At 46.7% G+C, this 17,282-nt stretch overlaps 2 protein-coding genes and 1 pseudogene across 4 annotated transcripts in view; all 3 read left to right on the forward strand.

Moving 5' to 3' along the window:
* LOC120536472 overlaps positions 1-3,867 on the forward strand; it is a 21,338-nt pseudogene extending 17,471 nt beyond the window's left edge.
* The window catches only part of LOC120536470 (sulfotransferase 1C4-like), a 17,725-nt gene extending 711 nt beyond the window's left edge, over positions 1-17,014 (forward strand). Inside the window, exons 1-8 of one of the 3 annotated variants that reach the window (XM_039764839.1) lie at positions 11,040-11,178; positions 12,582-12,784; positions 12,896-13,024; positions 13,101-13,198; positions 15,042-15,168; positions 16,236-16,330; positions 16,428-16,608; positions 16,700-17,014. In XM_039764839.1, the coding sequence (XP_039620773.1) occupies positions 12,586-12,784; positions 12,896-13,024; positions 13,101-13,198; positions 15,042-15,168; positions 16,236-16,330; positions 16,428-16,608; positions 16,700-16,812 (942 nt within the window). In that variant the 5' untranslated portion in view covers positions 11,040-11,178; positions 12,582-12,585 and the 3' untranslated portion in view covers positions 16,813-17,014. Of the gene's footprint in view, positions 1-11,039; positions 11,179-11,470; positions 11,676-12,581; positions 12,785-12,895; positions 13,025-13,100; positions 13,199-15,041; positions 15,169-16,235; positions 16,331-16,427; positions 16,609-16,699 lie in introns of those variants that run through there. The other 2 variants (XM_039764840.1, XM_039764841.1) reach the window with 2 other exon arrangements.
* Positions 5,013-9,135, forward strand: LOC120536471 (sulfotransferase 1C2-like). Its single transcript, XM_039764842.1, has 8 exons — positions 5,013-5,326; positions 6,228-6,430; positions 6,558-6,686; positions 6,763-6,860; positions 7,225-7,351; positions 8,351-8,445; positions 8,541-8,721; positions 8,813-9,135. The coding sequence occupies exons 2-8, from the start codon at positions 6,232-6,234 to the stop codon at positions 8,923-8,925; spliced, it is 942 nt and encodes a 313-aa protein (XP_039620776.1). The 5' UTR covers positions 5,013-5,326; positions 6,228-6,231; the 3' UTR covers positions 8,926-9,135.
* Positions 17,015-17,282: the final 268 nt, after the last annotated feature.

A 17,282-nucleotide genomic window follows, 5' to 3' on the forward strand; every position in this document is an offset into this window, starting at 1 on the left:
GTCCTCTGATGTCCTGTCTGACTCACTGAGCCCCTCAACTTGCTGCAAACGTGCACAGTGGATGTGTTCACATAAAGTGGGCACTCACTCCAGACTGGCGCTATATACTTTTGTGTAGAATCTGAATCTCAAACTTAGCTGTAGTCTCCTTGTTTGTGCCTGAGGAGGTCCTATGGGTGTCGATGTGTCAACTGGATTTGTGTGGACAGTTTGTCCCACAGGTCTACAAGTGGGTCTCAGGTCTGCATATTTATGCTGCGATTTTTTGTCCCCACAGCACAATGTCTCAGTCACCTGGCGCTCCTCGTCATGAAGCCTGCAATTCAGGGCCCAAACATCCAGCCAGAAAACCTCAGTGTGAGAGACTTTGTGAGATAAGAGGTGTTACATTCCTCTCATCCATGTGTGAAATCTTTGACAAGGTAGAAAAGTTCAAGGCCAAAGCAGACGATGTTTAATAGCCACCTACCCCAAGGCAGGTGAGTGACGGTGGCATGCAGATGACAGATGGCTTGGGGAGGAGCAAGGTAAGTGACCTGTCATGTCACCCAAGCACCATCTGCAGGTACTGAACTTCTCTTCCTGTCTTATTAACTCTTCATCAAGGTACCACCTGGATGATTAAAATCGTGGACAGCATTCGCCAAGGTGGCATCACAAAAGAAATCAAAACCATCCCCAGCCACGAGCGTGCCCCATTTCTAGAGTTTAGCAGCTTGACCGTGATTTCAAAAGGTAAGCCCCTCTGTGCCAAGCCAAGTGGACTCCACAAATCCTTCCCATGTCTCTTTTAGTCTTGCTGTCTCTCCAGGTCTGGACCTTCTGGAGGCCATGCCTTATCCTCGACTTGTGAAAACTCACCTTCCATTCCAACTGGTGCCACAGTCCATCTGGGACAAAGGGTGCAAGGTAAGCTAAGGGACATCGTCATCATCCCGCTCTCTTTACGTTGTTCTGAATCTTCAGAGCTTCCAGGCACAACATCCCAAAAAGGTCCAAGAAATTACAACTCTGGGGGTATCAAACCCAGCTAGTGACAAGGGTAAGCTAAGGATCTTCATAAAATTAAAGATCTGTTATTCAGAAAAATGTCCAGGGGCCCAAAGAAGCTCCATGAAGCTGCCTGGCAATCCAACAACAAAGAAAATCCCACCAGAAAATCCAGGAGCCAAAGCCAAAAACAGCAAGGTTTTCAAATTCCGGAAAAATCATAAAAGACCAAGTGAGAACCCTGGTGGTCTCACCACACTGCGTACGCACTCAGGATGAACCACATGGACCTGGGGTTGTCTTCACCTTCATTGGGTAGAAGGCAGTCCCTGGCTAGGGTGGCCCTTGGGGGACCACCTTAATGCACAAGGCACAAAACAAAGGCATAAATGTGGATAAGCAAAGAATAAAACAAAAGAAAAGCCAAAGCAACATTAACACAAACAAAGGAATGACAATTAAAGGGGGCATTGAGCCCCATGAAGTCAGATAGGAGCCCTGCTGGCTGACACACAACATGGTCTCGATGTGCTCGTCTGAGTCCACCGTCACCCCAGGTGGGTCCCTCTTTATCAGGGGGTCCCTCCCAGGTCTCGGCCATCTTTACCTGTTCATGTGGTTGTGGTCTTTATTAGGACCGAGGCTTTGTGCTAAGCCATTAGGTCCTGCTGCTTCTCTTTACCTCATATTGGTCCCCCTTGAAGACCTTCTGACTTGGTCCTTTCTACTGATTCCATGTTATTTTGCTGCAGCTTTGGTTCATCCTTTGCTATTTTGACTTTACAATTCTTTTTTTGTTTCTAATTGTTTGGGCCAAAGGGCTTTACAGTTTCCCACTGCCGCTCTGAAATGGGTGAGATTGGCCTTCACTGAGTTTGAAGCCTGATTTTGAGTTTCAGGGCCAGGTCTGCTTCCTATTTTTTTTCCAGGTGATTTATGTTGCCAGGAATGCCAAGGATGTCCTCGTTTCATTCTACTTCTTTCACAAGATGAACACTCGTCTGCCAGATACGGGGACCTGGGATGACTTCATTGAGAACTTTCTGTCAGGAAATGGTGAGCAAGTCTTTGTGAGAACATGAGGACGTCCACTCAGACCTCCAAGAAATGATGGGAAACCACCTCTGAACAGCTTTGGCTGCTGCTGGAAGAGGTGCTCTAGAGGCCTGCAGGGGACGCCTGCCTGGTGGTCTGAGTTTGGATCCTAATGCCCCAGTGCAGCACTGTAGAAACTGGCATCGTCCTTCACATGAGACGTAAAGCCGAGGTCCTGACTCTCTGTGCTCATAGGAGATCCCTTACTAATCAGTGGGGTGGGTCCTAATAATCTGACTAAATAGCGCACCACAGCCTAGTCATTCTGGCCCCCTAATCATCCCCTGTCTCTAATTGGCTAACTGTCTCTCACCACTTCACCACCAAACAGTTCATGTGTGGTGAGCCTACCTGGTCCAAAAATGGCTGCCGTCGCTTCATACAGGTGCATACTGCACAATGGTGGTGGTTGAAGTATCCCCCCACTCTATGAGTAGTGAGAAAATAGCTATGTAAATGTGAAGAATTATCATAGGCAGGTTCAATAATCCATGGAATCATTTTCCTCCTCCTCCTCCTCCTCCTCCTCCTCCTCCTTCTTCTTCTTCTTCTTCTTCTTCTTCTTCTTCTTTATTCCAGTGGCTGCTTCTCATCATCTAGGCCCCCGAGGCTCAAATTTTACATCTCTCTGTTCTTAATGGCCGATGGTCATAGGCAGGTTCCCTGATCCATTGAGTCATGGAGTCATTCTCCATTTGTGCCATCAAGCACATGCCCACAATGGCTCATTTTGCCATGGGTCAATACATCTGCCTGACTATAAACATCTTCTTCTTTTTCTTTATCATTGACTTCTTCCTCTTCTTTTTCTTGGTGGTGATTTCTGGTAGTATCCATGGACTGCTGAGCAACTTCAGAAGGTTCTACTTCATGCCAGCTGAGTCCTGATACAGCCTGGTGAGACTGGAGGTCACATCTGTTCATTTAATTCTCCTCTGACCTTCTCTGATGTTCGTGCCATTATCTCCATGATCTTCTCTTTTCTTCTTCTTATAAGTGGCGTGGGGCTCCTGGTTCGATCACGTGACAGGCTGGTGGGACATCAAGGAAAGGCACCAAATCCTTTATGTCTTTTACGAGGACATCTTGCAGGTGAGCCTTCATCTCTCATTTGGAAAGTGGTCTCTATGCATCAGGGTATCAGGTGGTCTTTCCTGCTGATGTGGCAATTTCTGCCCATATTTCAGGACCCAATAAGAGAAGTTGAGAGGGTGGCACATTTTCTTGGTCACACACTGGATAAAGGAACAGTTCAGGAAATTGTGAAGCACACCGCCTTTGATGTGATGAAGGACAACCCCATGACTAACGCCAGCATAATACCCACCAGTATTCTGGACGTGAGAATCTCACCCTTCATGAGGAAAGGTCAGTGCAGCGCAAGTCTGCTCTCTCCAGTCTCATTCTCTGGGGGTCTCACTGTCCAACCGTTGTTACTGTTCCTTAATTGTTCATTTAGGCCAAGTGGGAGACTGGAAGAACCACTTCACTGTGGCTCAGAATGAAAGGTTCGAGGAGGAGTACAGGCGGCGAATGGCCGGAACATCACTGCGGTTCAGAACGGAGCTCTGAGCTGGGGAGCCGATACATCTGTCATACGGCGCTTTGGAGCCCTCTGCTGGACATCTAGTGCATCGTTTATAAGTTTAGGATCTTGGATTTGAATACATGGAGACCTAAATTGATAAATATGAAACACTTGTGAATGTCATCCAGTCTGCTGTCTCGTGTGTGTATTGTGTGTGAAAACCTGCTCGAGCCTGTTCAGTCTAATTCAGGCCATAGATACCCAGAAGCACTTGGTACAAGACAGGAGCCAAACCTGAGCGAGGGGGCAGCAGACCATCACAGAGAAATTCACAGTCCTAGTCAGACTCACAGTGCGGTACATTTAAATATTCAACTCTATTTGAAAACACTGATGTCTTCCCTACATAATCTGTTATGATATTTCAAGTTTAAATTATACAGTGAAGTCTCAGAGTTCATTGACTTTGTTGAAATTCTTTAGGTGTTTACACTTTTACTGTTAAAATTCTTCTTTAATCTTGAAACCCTGAATTGGAATAAGTAAGGCTGGAAAATGAAAGAAGTTCAGACCACCAGGAATGAATCGGGTCACCCGTCTGAAGTCCAATGTGGATTTGATTTTATGGGCTGGGCTCACAAATTTAATACCAGGCTTTTCCCCCAAAGCAAGGCCTTCAGGAGCCCCCGAGGCCTGATTACCCAAAATAAACCACCGTGAAGCTCCGGGTGCCCACAGCCCTGAGGCTCTTCTGTCTCCTGGGACATCGATATTCATAAGCGAGGATGGACTCAAACTTCTCTCCCTCTTCCTGACACTTTCCATCAGTCCAGAAGGACCCCCGGACCCCCAGCTGTCTTTGTTCCACAACTGAGCAGGGCTGATCCACCCCGATGTTCTACCACAGGACATCCCATCATCCTCATCGCCCTGTCAGTTTTGCTCTCTTCCTTTTCTCACCTGATTTTCTTCCTCCAGCTTTCTTTCTCACATTCCCCTGATCTTTTCTACTCCCTGTGAGTGTAGATGCTCTAAAGTAGAATTTCTCAGCCACTGGTCCATGGACTGGCACCAGCTGGTAGTGCAAAATATCCAGCAACGCAATTATATTAAATATTGTTATTTCAACCTGCTGGTCCACAAAAAGCTAACTATGAAATGTTGCCGGTGCTCAGAGCACTTCCAGTAACAAGTCCAGAAACAACCTGCTCTTCATTCCACATCAGATGTCATTCTTTCAAGCCACTCGATACTCCAAGATGGCCCAACTCATCAGTCCACAAACAGTCCCTAAAACTAAAACCAGTCCACTTGTTAAAATGGATTAAAGCCGCTGCTGTATTGTGTTTCAAGGGCTGTATTGGTGGTCTTATTCCCACCTGTATGGTATGAGCTGGTATTCCATGTGGAAGTTGCCCTATAAAATCAGGTGTGATCTTTTTAGTCAGTTTATGTCAGAACGTTAAAATGGATTTGAAGGTACATGAGGACCCAGGGTTGCAGTTTTGATCGGCACGTCAATTGCTTTTAAAATCTGTTATCTCAGACCAGTTATGACATGGACAGTAAAAAAAATTGTTAACCAGGAACTTTGTTTGATCGGTGTGGCCAAAGTCCATCAGTCTTATTATTCTGCACGACACATTCAGGGGATCAGAAGACAGCACAGCAGTCGGGACGTCAGAGGGGTCAGCAGCAGGACCCTCACTTTAGGTAATGGGGAGTACCGCCTGTCGAGTGAGGCACCTTGTGATGGCCGTCGTTCTGTCAAACCAATCGATTCAGTGATTGATTAAGCAGGGCTGCGGGGCAGAAAGGTGTGACCTCTTAAAGTAATCGGCGGATCAGCAGCGAGTGCACAGACATCGGTGTCGGCTAACGAGATTCACGGCAGGTGTTTGTCTCTCAAGTTTATCCTGTAAATACCAGCATGGCGACCTCAGCTCTCCTCTTCAGCCATTCATAAGAAAGCAGCTGACACAAATGTGTCACAAAAGACAAAACCAGCAAGACAGGCTGAGTCCGAAACATTGCGACACATCTGGGAAAAGTGACAGGAGATCCAATACGATCGGGTTAGGGTTAGAATCGTCATTGATGGACCACACGCCAGCAGCCACACCACCTGAAGCTAAGCACGTTTGTGCCTGGGCAGTACTTGGATGAAAGACCACCAAAGAGGAAGGTTAAGGTGCTGCTGGAGTGGTGTTGGTGGGTCCAACAGGGGGCGCTCACCCTGTGGTCTGTATCTGGATCCCAACACCCCAGTGTCCTTCAGAGGAGATGTATCATGGTGGTCTTGTGTGATCCTGGGGCGTCTTTCCAAAAGAGCAAGGTGTCCTCTGATGTCCTGTCTGACTCACTGAGCCCCTCAACTTGCTGCACACGTGCACGGTGGGTGTGTTCACATAAAGTGGGCACTCACTCCAGACTGGCGCTATATACTTTAGTGTAGAAGCTGAATCTCAAACTTAGCTGTAGTCTCCTTGTTTGTGCCTGAGGAGGTCCTATGGGTGTCGATGTGTCAACTGGATTTGTGTGGACAGTTTGTCCCACAGGTTTACAAGTGGGTCTCCGATCTGCATATTTATGCTGCGATTTTGTGTCCCCACAGCACAATGTCTCAGTCACCTGGCGCTCCTCGTCATGAAGCCTGCAATTCAGGGCCCAAACATCCAGCCAGAAAACCTCAGTGTGAGAGACTTTGTGAGATAAGAGGTGTTCCATTCCTCTCATCCATGTGTGAAATCTTTGACAAGGTAGAAAAGTTCCAGGCCAAAGCAGACGACATTTTAATAGCCACCTACCCCAAGGCAGGTGAGTGACGGTGACACACAGATGACAGATGACTTGGGGAGGAGCAAGGTAAGTGACCTGTCATGTCACCCAAGCACCATCTGCAGGTACTGAACTTCTCTTCCTGTCTTTTTAACTCTTCACCAAGGTACCACCTGGATGATTGAAATCGTGGACAGCATTCGCCAAGGTGGCATCACAAAAGAAATCAAAACCATCCCCAGCCACGAGCGCGCCCCATATCTAGAGATGAACAGCCAGGAGATGATTCCGGCAGGTAAGCCCCTCTGTGCCAAGCCAAGTGGACCCCACAAAGCCTTCCCATTTCTCTGTTAGTCTTGCTGTCTCTCCAGGTCTGGACCTTCTGGAGACAATGCCGTCTCCTCGACTTGTGAAAACTCATCTTCCATTCCAATTGGTGCCGCAGTCCTTCTGGGACAAAGGGTGCAAGGTAAGCTTGGGGACGTCATCATCATCCCGCTTCTTTGCGAGTTCCCAGGCACAAATTCCCAATAACTTTGAAAAATGACAACTGGGGCTTTGGGGGCATCAAACCCAGCTAGTGACGAGAGCAGATCTGTTATTCAAAAGAATGACCAGGGGCACAAAAGGTTTTGAGTTTTTGATTTTGAGTGTCAGGACCAGGTCTGCTTCATCTATCAAGACCTACATGGAATTTTAGGATGTTCTTGGAGTTTGAAGACATCAGTTGAACTTTTTGGGCCCGTAGATCTCAACGATGAGGTCCACAAGGCGCTGCTCATTCTTAGGGCTAAGATAATACATCGCTTGAATGATTGGATTTTTTTTTCCAGGTGATTTATGTTGCCCGGAATGCCAAGGATGTCCTCGTTTCATACTACTTCTTCCAGAAGACGTTCACTCATCTGCCAAATACAGCCAGCTGGGATGACTTCTTTGAGAGCTTTCTGTCAGGAAATGGTGAGCAAGTCTTTGTGAAGTGCATGAGGACGTCCACTGAGAGCTCTAAGAAATGATGGGAGACCGGAAGAGGTGCTGGGAAGGCCAACAGGGGGCGCCTCACCTGTGGTTTGTGTGTGGTTTCCAACACCTCAGGGCAGTGACAGGGACACTGGGCGGTGAAAATGGCGCCAACCTTCAGATGAGAAGTAAAACCGAGGTCCTGACTCTCTGTGCTTATTAAGAATATCTGAGGATCCTTAGTAAAGTGTACGTTGTGTCCTGGAAAATATCTGTCCACCTTGGTCTGGTCATTCTGGCGCCTAACTTGCTAATTATTTCTCTCATCACTTCACCACCTAATAGTTCATGTGTGGTGAGCATACTGGCATGAAAATGGCTGCCATCACATCAACCAGGTGGATGCTGCACATTGGTGGTGGTTGAAGTGGGAATGTGCTACATGAATGAAAAAATTTTTATTATTAGTTACTATTAATCTCTCTGCTTTTAATGGCCGACTTCTAAGCCAGCGGTCATAGGCAGGTTCCATAATCTATGGAGTCATATTCCTCCTTCTCCTTCTTCTTTATTCCAATGGCTGTTTCCCATCATTCCAAGATTCAAACTTCACGTCTCTCTGTTCTTAATGGCCGACTTCTGAGCCAGTGGTCATAGGCAGGTTCCCTGATCCATTGAGTCATGGAGTCATTTCCATTTGTGCCATCAAGCACAGGTCCACAATGGCTCATTTCACCATGGGTCAAAACATCTGCCTGACTATAAACTTCCTCTTCCTTTTCTTCGTCATCGACTTCTTCCTCTTCTTCTTCTTGCTGGTGCTTTCATGTAGTCTCCATGGACTGCTGAGCACCTTCAGACGGTCGTATTTCATGCCAGCTAAGTCCTGATACAGCCTAGTGAGACTGGAGGTCACGTCTGTTGATTTAATTCTTCTCTGACATTCTCTGATGCTCATGCCATCATCTCCACTATCTTCTCTTTTCTTCTTCCTATAAGTGGCATGTGGCTCCTGGTTTGATCACGTGACAGGCTGGTGGGACGTCAGGGAAAAGCACCAGATCCTCTATGTCTTTTATGAGGACATCTTGCAGGTGAGCCTTCATCTCTCAGTTGGAAAGTTGTCTCAATGCACCAGGGTGTCAGGTGGGCTTCCTTGCTGATGTGCCATTATCTGCCATTGTTTCAGGACCCAACAAGGGAAGTGGAGAGGTTGGCACATTTTCTGGGTCACACACTAGACAAAGGCAAGATTCAGGAAATCGTGAAGCACACCTCCTTCAACATGATGAAGGACAACCCCATGACTAACGCCAGCATACTACCCACCAGTATTCTGGACCTGAGCATCTCGCCCTTCATAAGAAAAGGTCAGTGCAGCTCAAGTCTGCAGTCTCTGGTCTCATTCTCTGGGGGTGTCACTGCCCTGCCATTGTTACTGTTCCTTAATTGTTCATTTAGGCCAAGTGGGAGACTGGAAGAACTACTTCACTGTGGCTCAGAATGAAAGGTTCGAGGAGGAGTACAGGCGGCGAATGGCCGGAACATCACTGCGGTTCAGAACGGAGCTCTGAGCTGGGGAGCGGACACATCTGTCTTACGGCGCTTTGGTGCCCTCTGCTGGACATCTAGGGCATCGTTTATAAGTTTAGGATCTAGGATTTGAATACATGGAGACATAACTCGGTGTTGCTTTGATCTAAATGTGGAAAAAGTCATCCAATCTGCTTCCTAGTGGATTTACAGTACAACTAAAGATACTTATGTTGAATAAATGATTGAAAAGAGAAGTACTGCTTGTGTTATTATTAGTATTATTTGTTATTTATTATATTATATATTATTATGTTTCTATTATTATTTTATTTTATGCCGACACTGTTTGTATGAAGATCTAACTTTTGCCTGTTCAAATATATGGAAAACGTCAAAAATTTCCGTGCGGTCTTCTTACTTTTTCGCACGACTTTAGACCAAAAATTAACAAAAAGAAAACGATAAGAACTTCTTCAGTCAATGCTGCCGTCCACGACCTGCACAGTCCCCGTCCACCACTGAATGACGAGCTCCAGCACTGCGGGCAAAAGACAACAAACAAACAGCACGGAAAAGGTTAAAGTTAGGAGCATGCGCAGTTACAGATTGGGACCCGAGTGTAGCCATGCAATGGGTGACACCTCAGCACCACACTACTTCAGATGGAATGGAACAGTGAGAGGTTTTTTATGGTGGCCGGAGTGGCAATTCTGGGTTCAAATAAATCGACAGACCTGAAACCATGCAAGCCGCTAATTAATAATACCTAATGGCAGGATCAGACTTTAAGATATTAGAAAAAGAAGACAAGTTCAAGAGCACATACAAAGGTGATGTATCTCATGCAAAAAATATGAATAAATAAATAAAATAGAAAATCACAACTTAAAGCAATCGTGTTTCATGACCAGCGAAATTTGAATGACTGCCGAAGGAGGAAAAGTTTAGCAACTTAGCATTTCACTGCACTTTGCACTGGGTGTATAATTATATGTGACAAATAAAATTTGGTTTGATTTTGCTTTGATTTACATGCGATCTGTTTCTTTGCCGATAGGCTGCTGCCACTCAAACGTATAGCTCCGCCCAGCCTGCTGACATGCAGGCATATAGCCCCGCCCATCCTGACAGATGCACCGCCTTCCAGTCCTACCTGCAAATCGCTTTCTCCACTCCGCTACATTTTCTCTCAGATTCAGTAGTCAGCACTATGTCATTTATAACGCTCTAACATTTTGTTGATGTCTTTTTAAATGTCTTTCGGGTACACACAACAGGAATTTTGAATTTCGAGCATTCAGGGGTTCCATGGGGTTTATTAGGAGTTTATGTTCGGTGCTGACACCCTCTGCTAAGATATGAACATGAAGTGCAGTAAGTACTTTTTCATAGATTCAATTACTTTATGCATCAATTTATCACTAACAGGCTCCCCAACAGTTCATTTATATTATACATTTATGTGTTTTAATATAAACAAAGTATCTATCTATCTATCTATCTATCTATCTATCTATCTATCTATCTATCTATCTATCTATCTATCTATCTATACGCGCCCTTCTGTCCTCATTTATTTATTTACTTGTCTTAGTTATGACGATTCCGAATTGACATTCTGTGTGTGTGTGTGTGTGTGTGTGTGTGTGTGTGTGTGTGTGTGTCTAGGTCAGCGTGCAGTTCACAGGCGACTCTGCTTGCTTGGACTTTTAGACACACTGGTGTCCCATTTCTGGCTCGTTCCTGAATTTTCTCCAATGCACCCGTCATAGGATAAGCAGATGCCAACGCGTGGAGAGCGGAGCTCCTCGCCGGAATGGGCAGCACCGGACTCGACTCGATCTCACAAGTCATCAGGACCCGCTGCTATTGGCGGTCAGCGGCGGCTGCAATTTCAGTGGGAGAAAACAGCACAGCAAAGAAGGGCCTCGTGCACGCGTGTCAGCGGTTATTTAGCGTTATTAAGCACACGGTAGACAAGGAAGATCGGGGCGCATTCGAGGCGAAAAGGCACCCATTCGAGGGATCCAAGCCAGAAATAGGAATGCAGAGGAGGGTCTCAATGCCGGACTCGCCTCTTATAGCAGCTCTCTGGAGCCTCCTGCCCTCCGCCCATTTGCCCGTTTGACTGCTTTTGATTGGCTGAAGTCCTGCAGCCGTCACTCCGATACACCTGTCAGAGTTCTGAAGCCCGTCCGCCGAATTCACAGGACAGGACAAGGCGCTCATCGATCGTAAGAACGACTTAAAGTCAACGGGGTCAAAGCTGAAGATCTAGGGACACAAAGCAGGTAGGACTGGAATTCGGCACGTTTTTTGTGGAGTCGCTTGTTCTTTCATCAGAGCCTCCGTTTATTCTTTTTAAATAAGCAGCCATCCACTCGTGAGGCCAGCGCGCAGAGCACATGAAAATGGAAATGAAGCATAAACAGGTGTATCTGTCAATGAAATATCCTCTTTCACATGTATCTTCATATCCATTTCGTATCGATATTACTGAGCGCTCTTCATACGGTATTTATTTATTTATTTATTGTATAGTCCGTTTTACACGTAATGAGGATCCAAGGGTGCATTTTTTGATCCGCACGTCAATTTCTTTTAAAATCTGTTATTTCAGAGCAGTGACATGGCCACCAAAATATTGGTTAAGCTACCTTGTTTGCCCGGTGTGGCCAAAGTCCAGCAGTCTTATTATTCTGTCATTGCGCGGCACATTCAGGGGATCAGAAGACACCGCGCAGCAGTCGGGACGTCAGAGGGGTCAGCAGCGGGACCCTCACTTTAGGTAATGGGGAGTATCGCCTGTCGAGTGAGGCGCCTGGTGACGGCGATCGATCTGTCAAACCAATCGATTCAGTGATTATTTAAGCAGGGCTGCGGGGCGGAATGGTGTGACTGCTTAAAGCAATCGGCGGATCTGCAGTGGAGTGCAGAGACATCGATGTCAGATAACGACTTGCACCGCAGGCGTCTGTCTCTCAGGTTTTTCCTGTCAATATCAGCATGGAGACCTCAGCTCTTCTCTTCTGCCATTCAAAAAAAAGTAGCTGACACAAATATGTCGCAAAAGACAAAACCAGAATGACAGGCTGTGTCAGAAAATTGTGACATATCTGGGGAAAGGGACAGGGGATCAAATGCGATGAGGCTTTTAGTTTTTAGAAGGGACCTGAAGATCATCATGGATGGACCACCGGCCAGCAGCCACACCGCCTGCACTTCAGAACAGCTCACCCACCTGAAGCTAAGTGTGACTGTGCCTGGTCAGCACTTGGATGGGAGACCACCTAGGAGAAAGCTGCTGCTGGCAGAGTTGATGTTGAGGTCAGCAGGGGGCGCTTACCCTGTGGTCTGTGTGCAGATCCCAATGCCCAGCGCAGTGCAGTGTTCCTCAGAGGAGATGTAAACTGAGGTCCTGACTCTTGGTGGTCTTATGAGATCCCCAACCATCATTCCAAAAGAGTGGCTGACTCACTGAGCTCCTTAAACTGCCACATATGCATGGCATGGATGTGCTTCTCCAGACAGGCACTATAAACTTTTGTGTAGAAGCTGAATGTCACACTTAGTTGTAGTGATGAGGAGGTCCTATGGCTGTCGATATCTGAACTGGAGTTTGATCAGCAGACATTTGACTGCACAGCTTGTTCCACAGGTCTCTCTTTTATGCTGTCATTTTGTATCCCCACAGCACAATGTCTGAGTCACTTGGTGCTCCTCGTCATGAAGTCTGCAATTCAGGAACCCCACATACAACCACAAGAGTTCAACGTCTAAAACTTTCTAATGTTAAAGGTGTTCCACTCCCCTCATCCATATGTGCAATCTTTGACAAGACAGAGAAGTTCCAGGCCAAAGGTGATGACGTTTTAATAGCCACCTACCCCAAGGCAGGTGAGTGATGGTGACATGCAGATGACAGGAAGGAAAGTGCCCTGTCACGTCACCCAAGTGCCATCTACAGGTACTGAACTTCTCTTCCTGTCTTTTTAACTCTTCACCAAGGTACCACCTGGATGATTGAAATCGTGGACAGCATTCGCCAAGGTGGCATCACAAAAGAAATCAAAACCATCCCCAGCCACGAGCGCGCCCCATATCTAGAATTTAACGGCTTGAACGTGATTTCGACAGGTAAGCCCCTCTGTGCCAAGCCAAGTGGACCCCACAAAGTCTTCCCATGTCTCTTTTAGTCTTGCTGTCTCTCCAGGTCTGGACCTTCTGGAGGCCATGCCTTCTCCTCGACTTGTGAAAACTCACCTTCCATTCCAACTGGTGCCGCAGTCCTTCTGGGACAAAGGGTGCAAGGTACAATACAATACAATACCATTTATCTTTGTGTAGCCCAAAATCACACAAGACGTGCCGCAATGGGCTTTAACAGGCCCTGCCTCTTGACGGCCCCCCAGCCTTGACTCTATAAGAAGACAAGGGAAAAACTCCCCAAAAAAAGGAAGAAACCTCAGGAAAGGCAGTTCAAAGAGAGGCCCCTTTCCAGGTAGGGTGGGCATGCAGTGGGTGTCAAAAAGAAAAAGGGGGTCAATACAACAGAACAAATCCTCAACTCAATATAAAAAATAAAAATGTTACAGAGCAGAATTTAACAGTAAATGACATCCCATAATATGATTTGGATTTGTTTAGAGTCCTGGAGACCTCAGCCATCAAGCCGCCTCCCCCTATTGGCCATTCCACAGCTGAGTCAGCGCTGTGCCAGCCAATCAGATGAAAGGACCCCTCTTTCCCACAATTCCTGCAGTCCTCCATCAGAGATGACTTTACCTTAGGCAGGCAAAACATCTTGGCAGGTGGGCCGTGGCACCAAGTGCCAGGTAGGTGGGCTGTGGCACCAAGTGCCACATTTGAGTACCAAGAAGAGAAACAGAATAGGTGAGGGTTACTAACACATTCTAACTCTCATGTTACTTACAGTATGCTTTAATGCTAATGACTAACAACAGAGATGCAGTCTGCACAGTTAATCAGCAGCTCTAGTCAGGGTGTGCTAAACTGAAGTCGGGAGTCTTTGAAAGCTGAGACTGAAGGGGCATCTCGTATAGTAGCAGGCAGACCACCGCACAGTTTAGGGGCCTTGTAACTAAAAGCTCGACCTCCCTCTGTTATTTTACTAAGGTAAGCTCAGGGACGTCGTCATCATCCCGCTCTCTTTACGTTGTTCTGATTCTTCAGAACTCCCAGGCACAATGTCCCAAAAACTTCCAAGAAATAACAACTTTGGGGGCATCAAGCCCAGCTAGTGACAAGGGCAAGCTCAGGATCTTCATAAAATAAAAGATCTGTTATTCAGAAAAATGACCAAGGGCCCAGAGAAGCTCCATGAAGCTTCCTGAGCAGCAAGACAATCCAACAACAAACAAAACTCCACCAGAGAATCCATGAGACAAAGGCAAAAACTGCAAAGGTTCCAAATTCTGGAAAAATCATAAAAGCGAGAATCCCAGTGGTCTCACCACACCGCGAGTGCACTCAGGATGAACCGCAAGGAACTGGGGTTGTTCTCACCTTCATAGCGGCTGAAGGCAGTCCCTGGCTAGGGTCACCACCTCAATGCACAAGGCACAAAACAAAGTCATAAATGTGGATAAGCAAAGAATAAAACAAAAGAAAAGCCAAAGCAACATTAACACAAACAAAGGCATCGCAATTCAAGAGGTCATTGAAACCCATGGAGTCAGAGAGGAGCCCTGCTGGCTGACACACAACATGGTCTCGATGTGCTCCTCCGAGTCCACCGTCACCCCAGGTGCGTCCCTCTTTATCGGGGGGTCCCTCCTAGTTCTCGGCCATCTTTACCTGTTCACGTGGTTGTGGTCTTTATTAGGACAGAGAGGCCTCAGCCTTTGTGCTAAGCCATTAGGTCCTGCTGCTTCTCTTTACCTCATATTGGACCCCCTTGAAGACCTTCTGACTTGGTCCTTTCTACTGATTCCATGTTATTTTGCTGCAGCTTTGGTTCATCTTTGCTATTTTGACTTTACAATTCTTTTTTTGTTTCTAATTGTTTGGGCCAAAGGGCTTTACAGTTTCCCACTGCCGCTCTGAAATGGGTGAGATTGGCCTTCATTGAGTGTGAAGCCTGATTTTGAGTTTCAGGGCCAGGTCTGCTTCCTGTTTTTTTTTTTTTTTCCAGGTGATTTATGTTGCCAGGAATGCCAAGGATGTCCTCGTTTCATTCTACTTCTTTCACAAGATGAACGTTCGTCTGCCAGAAACGGGGACCTGGGATGACTTCATTGAGAGCTTTCTGTCAGGAAATGGTGAGCAAGTCTTTGTGAGAACATGAGGACGTCCACTCAGACCTCCAAGAAATGATGGGAAACCACCTCTGAACAGCTTTGGCTGCTGCTGGAAGAGGTGCTCTAGAGGCCTGCAGGGGACGCCTGCCCAGTGGTCTGAGTTTGGATCCCAATGCCCCAGTGTAGCAACGGGGACACCATGCTGTAGAAACTGGCATCGTCCTTCACATGAGACGTAAAGCCGAGGTCCTGACTCTCTGTGCTCACAGGAGATCCCTTACTAATCAGTGGGGTGTGTCCTGATAATCTGACTAAATAGCCCACCACAGCCTAGTCATTCTGGCCCCCTAATCATCCCCTGTCTCTAATTGGCTAACTGTCTCTCACCACTTCACCACCAAACAGCTCATGTGTGGTGAGCCTACCTGGTCCAAAAATGGCTGCCGTTGCTTCATACAGGTGGATACTGCACCATGGTGGTTGTTGAAGTGGCCCCCACTCATTGTGTAAAGCTCTGAGAGACGTGCTATGAATGTGAAGAATTATTATTAGTTACTATTAATCTCTTTGTTCTTAATGGCTGACGTCTAAGCCAGTGGTCATAGGCAGGTTCCATATTGCATGATATCATTTTCTTCCTCCTTCTTCTTCTTCTTCTTCTTCTTTATTCTGATGGCTGCTTCCCATCATCTAGGCCTCCAAGACTCAAACTTCTCGTCCTTCTGTTCTTAATGGTTGACTTCTAAGACAGTGGTCATTGGCAGGTTCTCTGATCCATGGATTCATTTAGTCATGGAGTCATTTTTCCATTGAACCAACAAGCACTGACCCACATGGGCTCATTTTGCCATGGGTCAAAACATCTGCCTGACTATAAACGTCTTCCTCTTCTTTGTCATCAAGTTCTCCTTCTTCTTGGAAGGTGCTTTCATGTAACCTCCTTGGACTGCTGAGCACCTTCAGATGGTCGTACTTCATGCCATCTGAGTCCTGATACAGCCTGGTGAGACTGGAGGTCATGTCTGTTGATGTAATTCTTCTCTGACCTTCTCTGATGCTCGTGCCATCTCTTTTCTTCTTCCCGTAAGTGGCATTTGGCTCCTGGTTTGATCACGTGACAGGTTGGTGGGACGTCAGGGAAAAGCACCAAATTCTCTATGTCTTTTACGAGGACATCTTGCAGGTTAATCCTTCATCTCTCAGTTGGAAAGTGGTCTCTATTTGCCATGGTATCAGGTGGGCTTCCCTGCTGAAGCATCAATTTCTGCCCCATATTTCAGGACCCAATGAGAGAAGTGGAGAGGGTGGCACATTTTCTGGGTCATACACTGGATAAAGTCACAATTCAGGAAATTGTGAAGCACACCGCCTTTGACATGATGAAGGACAACCCCATGACTAACGCCAGCATATTCCCCACCAGTATTCTGGACCTGAGCATCTCGCCCTTCATGAGAAAAGGTCAGTGCAGCGCAAGTCTGCTCTCTCCAGTCTCATTCTCTGGGGGTCTCACTGTCCAACCGTTGTTACTGTTCCTTAATTGTTCATTTAGGCCAAGTGGGGGACTGGAAGAACTACTTCACTGTGGCTCAGAATGAAAGGTTCGAGGAGGAGTACAGGCGGCGAATGGCCGAAACATCACTGCGGTTCAGAACGGAGCTCTGAGCTGGGGAGCCGATACATCTGTCTTACGGCGCTTTGGAGCCCTCTGCTGGACATCTAGGGCATCGTTTATAAGTTTAGGATCTTGGATTTGTATACATGGAGACATAACTCGGTGTTGCTTTTATCTAAAATATCATCCAATCTGCTTCCTAGTGGATTTACAGTACAACTAAAGATACTTGTGTTGAATAAATGATTGAAAATGGAAATACTGTTTGTGTTTTCATTCAAACATATCAGCTTTATCTGTTGGCACTGATCTAACTTTCCATCCATCCATCCATCCATCCTCTTCCGCTTATCTGAGGTCGGGTCGCGGGGGTAGCAGCTTAAGCAGAGAAGCCCAGACTTCCCTCTCCCCAGCCACTTCTTCCAGCTCTTCCGGGAGATTCCCAAGGTGTTCCCAGGCCAGCCGGGAGACATAGTCCCTCCAGTGTGTCCTGGGTCTTCCCCAGGGCCTCCTCCCGGTT

Source organism: Polypterus senegalus, chromosome 10 (assembly GCF_016835505.1).
Source record: "Polypterus senegalus isolate Bchr_013 chromosome 10, ASM1683550v1, whole genome shotgun sequence".
Taxonomy (NCBI): Eukaryota; Metazoa; Chordata; class Cladistia; order Polypteriformes; family Polypteridae; genus Polypterus; species Polypterus senegalus.